The 4,912-nt window shown below is 57.0% G+C and overlaps 1 protein-coding gene across 1 annotated transcript; it reads left to right on the top strand.

The window, feature by feature from the left end:
• The first annotated feature begins 42 nt into the window (after positions 1-42).
• Positions 43-4,758, top strand: LOC127748620 (glucose dehydrogenase [FAD, quinone]-like). Its single transcript, XM_052276871.1, has 5 exons — positions 43-196; positions 3,203-3,440; positions 3,518-3,820; positions 3,930-4,091; positions 4,182-4,758. The coding sequence occupies exons 2-5, from the start codon at positions 3,232-3,234 to the stop codon at positions 4,738-4,740; spliced, it is 1,233 nt and encodes a 410-aa protein (XP_052132831.1). The 5' UTR covers positions 43-196; positions 3,203-3,231; the 3' UTR covers positions 4,741-4,758.
• The last annotated feature ends 154 nt before the right edge of the window (positions 4,759-4,912 follow it).

Raw genomic sequence — 4,912 nt, 5'->3', positions numbered from 1 at the left:
GTGGTGGGGTGGGGCGGGGCGGGGCGGGGCCGGACCGGACCCGGGCGGCAGCCGCTTGGCGCTATAGCGCTCGACTGTGCCGGCAGTCCGACTATTTACGTGTACGAGCGAAGGCGGCACGGGCACCGCGCGGCGGCTCCGTGTGTCTCGGCTGCTCCCGCCCCCTCGTGAACCCGCGAGGACTGCACTGACCACCGTGAGTATAATATGAACAATGACGGACAATGCTCTGGAAACTCGAGTGGACGTAGTGTCACTGTTTAAACTGCAGTACCAGGGGGTACCGCCTGTGTCCGACATTTAAAAAGTGACGCATTTGTTAACAAACTGCACTTGCTGTCGAGCACGGGGCGTCCTACACAAACTGTTTGTGGTACACGTCGTGTCCTACACGTATAACTGACTGTAGTAGTAGTAGTACACGAATGGTGTGCGACACTTAGGTTTCCAAAGTGTTGTTGGCATGAGTTGATTTTAAAAGTGCAAATTTAATCTTATTTTTCGTTGTGAGTGTTGTGTAAGTCGTCGCCGTATCAGTGTGGAGACTCGGCAACTCAAGTTGTTGCCGTTTTGTAGACTCTAATAACTGTCATTTTGTTTGGTAATTACCCTCTATGCTACATACAGTTGCCTCTGAAAAATTTTAAAAAAAGTAAGGCCTACAGGCACAGCAAATCTATACCTCGACTCCAGGAAATTACGTTTAAAAAAAATATCTACGATCAACGCATTTTGCCTTGTTTCATGACAAAGATTTTCGGGGAGGTAATTATTCGAGGATGCTTAACTTGTGTCAGTCAGACCTAAGTGTCTTTTTTTTCAAATGTCTCATCCCTTTTGCCGTGACCTGCCCCATTATTAGAGGGCAAATTTCCAGATGAAAGGTCGTTACAAGGTCCCGTGTGACGAGATACAGAAAACCAGAGTGTTGGTGCGTGGTGTGCTGGGCGTAGTATGTAGCCGGCGGGACGCAATACTTATCTGGGTTACTGCCTCTCCTCCGCCTCCCCCTTCGCCTCCTAGTCCCGCGCTTGGGGTCAGCGAGACGGGTCCGTGCAGCACACAGACGGCTTCCGCCTGCACGGACGGCGGCCCGGTCCCTACCAGGCTCAGGGAGCATCCCGCGAGGGGCCCCCACCAGGTGGGGGGCGCTAAGTCAAGTGCACCTCGACAACGATAACGACCTTTCTGCTCCCGCCGGGCGGACCTCTCGGCCGGCCGAGTGACAGCGCGCGACACGTGTAGACAAACTCACGTTGTTGTGGACACTAATAATTGAGGGCTATATGCTTTAAACTGCAGACAGCACCTTCGGACCTTCCGCCCTCGTTGCTGACCTTTCGCAGAGCCAGATGCGGTGCGTGCCGTATCTGCTCGCCCCACGGATGGGGGCTTACTAGTATTGATTCTGGCGCTATTTATAGATATACTGACGAAAAATATTGCTGAAGCTAATCTATAGTAAGACTTTATCTACAGGGTGGCCCGCATACATACGACCCCGGACAATTGTCCGCAGTTACACTGTACCACATGCAGCTGTGCCGGCGGGCTCGTCTCCTGTCCCTCAGCACGGCGCCTTTACGGCCCCTTGCGAGTAGGCAACGCGTTCACACGCCTGCATGCGGTGCAGTATAACTACGACATTGTCCGGGGTATGCGGGCCCGGGCCACACTATAGGCTATCTGCGTGATGGAATTTCGGGACCCCTTTATCTTGCCAGGGGCTTCTTCACCCGCTCGCACTGCTCGCAGAGATTAACATCTTGAGGTTCATGTCGTGGTGTGATTTGAGTTTTGGGCAGAGTAGAGAAACCACAGTAAAGTTGTTCTCCCTGGGTCAGTTTTTCTCCAACCGTTCTTGACCTATCGTGTGTGTTTGTGCTTGACACCAACCGACAATCTGCTCCACTCGCTTGTCAAAGCTGGTCGAATAAGCTTGACCTAACCGCAAGCCCAAGCCACAGTAGAGGTGGCGACTGGCGAGACTTCTGTTATATCATGTTAAGCCAAGCCGAACGCTCAAGCCCGATGCGACGAATTTTTCGGATTAAAGTAATGCCACCAACACAGAGTTTCTTGCCCCATTAGCGCAAATACACTTAAATGCACACTCTAGTTGCGGCAACGCGGTAAAAATGAACACTAAAAACATTACTTTCATCCGCAAAATTCGTAGCATTGGGCTTGAGTTTCGGCTAGGGCTTGGGCTTGGGCTTGCGCGTTCGACTTGGCTTAACTCGATAGAACATACTTTATTGCTGACTGATGTCGTTTTAAACGCGGCCCCGCGTGGTCGTCCGTGAGAAAGAGAGACGCGGAGGAGCGCATGGCGTCGCGCCTCCTGATGAGCGATGATGTGAGCGATGTGAGCTGACCCCGAGAGTGACCCGGGCCACGCGTCGTGAGCATTGTATGGGACACTAGGCGCTGCCCGAGAGCTGCAAAAAATAAGAAGGAACACGTGAACACGTGAAGACGTGAGCAGTAGTAGTCTGGGCTCGATTCACGATCCTCGCCGGTGTTTCACTCACTAGTTGTTGAGAACTCGAAAATTATCATTAAACAGAGATCAGGTTCCAGACTCCACAGAGGTGACCTTGAGGAGTGGTCCGACCCGATAGCAAGCATGTATGTAGTTGGAAAGTGCTCGGTGAGGTGGCTGACATTAGCCTAACCGGTAGAGGAGAGCTCTGTAACTTACGTTGGTTACTTACTAGAGCACATGCTCAAAAGGAAAAGTATAAGTTAAGGATTTTTAAACATGCTGTTCTGATGAGATGGGTATACTAGCCCGCACGCAGGCGTGCGTGTTCGTTTGCCTACCTATTTTGCTGCAAACCGGCTCAACGACTACCCCGCAAATTTAACGCTCAGATAACTTTGAAAGCCCCTAAGTAGAGTACGGAGCTAAGCTAACCGGCGGCCAGCAGACCCGTGCGTGGGGCTGGGCAGGAAGTGGGACACTATCGTTACAACAAATATTGCCATACAGTCCAGACGATAAAAAACGACGGTGTGCTGATAATTCGGTGTCTTGCCCTGATGATTTGAGAGTGCGGAACAGTTTAGGCGAAAACAGTCCCCCCCCCCTTCTGTGCGTGTCCTGACGACGGCAAAAAGCAGGCACGTCGTCCAACGACCCTAGTGAATAGGCTGTAGTCTGTATCGGTCGGCTGAGCTTTGCACGTCCCGCCCTCAGGCCGCCAAGCCCCGCTCCCCGCCGCCGACATGCTGGAGTGGCTGTTCCCGGTGCTGCTGCGGTGGTTCATCGTGGCCTTCGTCGCGCTCAACCAGATCCTCATCCCGCTTCTGCGGCCCGACCTGGTGAAGCCGGAGGAGCGGCCGCGGGACGTGCACGACGCGGGCCTCGGCTTCCTCGACGCGTACGACTACATCGTGGTGGGCGCGGGCAGCGCTGGCAGCGCCCTCGCCAGCAGGTGAGTGCGGGGGCAGAAAACCTTGTAGAGGGGAAGGGAGAGAGAGAGAGAGAGTCACAGTGCCCGTCTGCGCGCAGGCTGTCCGAGGACCCCTCCGTGACCGTGCTGCTGCTGGAGGCGGGCCACCAGGAGCCCATCCGCTCCGAGGTGCCGGCCGCGATGCTCACCCACTCGGGCCCTGGGTACGGCTCTGAGGAGGACTGGGCCTTCGAGACCGAGCCGCAGAGCCACAGCTGCGGGGGCCTGGCCGCCAACCGGTCGCAGTGGCCGCGCGGCAAAGTCCTCGGCGGCTCCAGCACCATCAACGGCATGCTGTACATCCGCGGCCACCGCTCCGACTACGACCGCTGGAGGGACGAGTACGGCGCACAGGGCTGGGGGTAAGCGCCGTCGTCGTCGCCATGCTGCTCGCTGCGCGGGCGGCTTCCCCCACGGACTCTCACCCTTACGCAATAAAAAAATCAACCAATCAACCCCACACTTCCGCAGGTACGACGACGTTCTGCCGTACTTCAAACGCAGCGAGGACATGCGCATACCCGAGCTGCAGGACTCCCCGTACCACGGCGTAGGCGGGCCGCTCACCGTGGAGTACTACAAGCACTACGCCGGCATCACGGACGACTTCCTCGTCGCCGGCCAGGAGTTGGGGTAAGGGAACTGCCTGACGATGAGCCTCCGCGCTAAGCCGTGAGAGGTCGCCCCTCGGTCTGACCCCTCGGTCCTCCCTTGTGACGACAGGGTCCCCGTCAACCAGGACGTGAACGGCGCGGCGCAGCTGGGGCTGATGCGGGCGCACGGCACCCTGCGTGAGGGGCTGAGGTGCAACACGGCCAAGGCCTTCCTGAGGCCCGCGGCCAACCGGACCAACCTGCACATCAGCATGGACTCAACGGTCCTCCGGGTGCTGCTCACATCGGACGGCGGCGAGGTCGTGGCCACGGGCGTGGAGCTCTCCAAGCGCGGCGCCGTCCACCGCGTGCGCGCGGCGCGAGAGGTCCTGCTCTCCGCCGGGGCCGTGCAGTCCCCCCAGCTGCTCATGGTGTCGGGCATCGGGCCGGCGCGCCACCTGCGCGACGTGGGCGTGCCCGTGGTCGTGGACCTGCCGGCAGTGGGCGAGAACCTCCAGGATCACGTCGGGCTCGGTGGCACCGTGTACGTCGTGGGCGTGCCGGGGAAAACAACCGCCGCCCTGGAAATGGCCTCGGTGCAGAGTGCCATCGGACTTACCTCCGGCACCGGTGGGCCCTCCTTCGGCTGGTCTCTTGGCGAAGTCATGGGCTTCATCGCCAGCAAGTAGGTGTTTCAACATTTTTAGATACTTAGGGACCATCCATAAAGTACGTACGTCGTCGAAGGGGATGGGAGCAAAGAATGTGAAGAAAATTGAGAAAACAGCACAATTTTCGCCGAATTTTCCGTTTTTTGCACAGTTAAAATCGGACGTCCGGACAACCTATTACCCCCCCCCC

The sequence above is a fragment of the Frankliniella occidentalis genome, unplaced genomic scaffold (assembly GCF_000697945.3).
Source record: "Frankliniella occidentalis isolate FOCC.00 unplaced genomic scaffold, Focc_3.1 Scaffold4779, whole genome shotgun sequence".
NCBI classification, from domain to species: domain Eukaryota; kingdom Metazoa; phylum Arthropoda; class Insecta; order Thysanoptera; family Thripidae; genus Frankliniella; species Frankliniella occidentalis.
Note: the sequence above shows the minus strand (reverse complement) of the source record. Positions and strands in the feature narration are given on the sequence as shown.

What these genes read in the sequence shown, in the direction of transcription:
- LOC127748620 (XM_052276871.1), top strand. Translation starts at nt 3,232, where the DNA reads ATGCTGGAGTGGCTGTTCCCGGTGCTGCTGCGGTGGTTCATCGTGGCC. An exon ending in GGCAGCGCCCTCGCCAGCAG is followed by an intron (nt 3,441 to 3,517) that starts GTGAGTGCGGGG and finishes GTCTGCGCGCAG; the next exon opens with GCTGTCCGAGGACCCCTCCG. An exon ending in TACGGCGCACAGGGCTGGGG is followed by an intron (nt 3,821 to 3,929) that starts GTAAGCGCCGTC and finishes ACACTTCCGCAG; the next exon opens with GTACGACGACGTTCTGCCGT.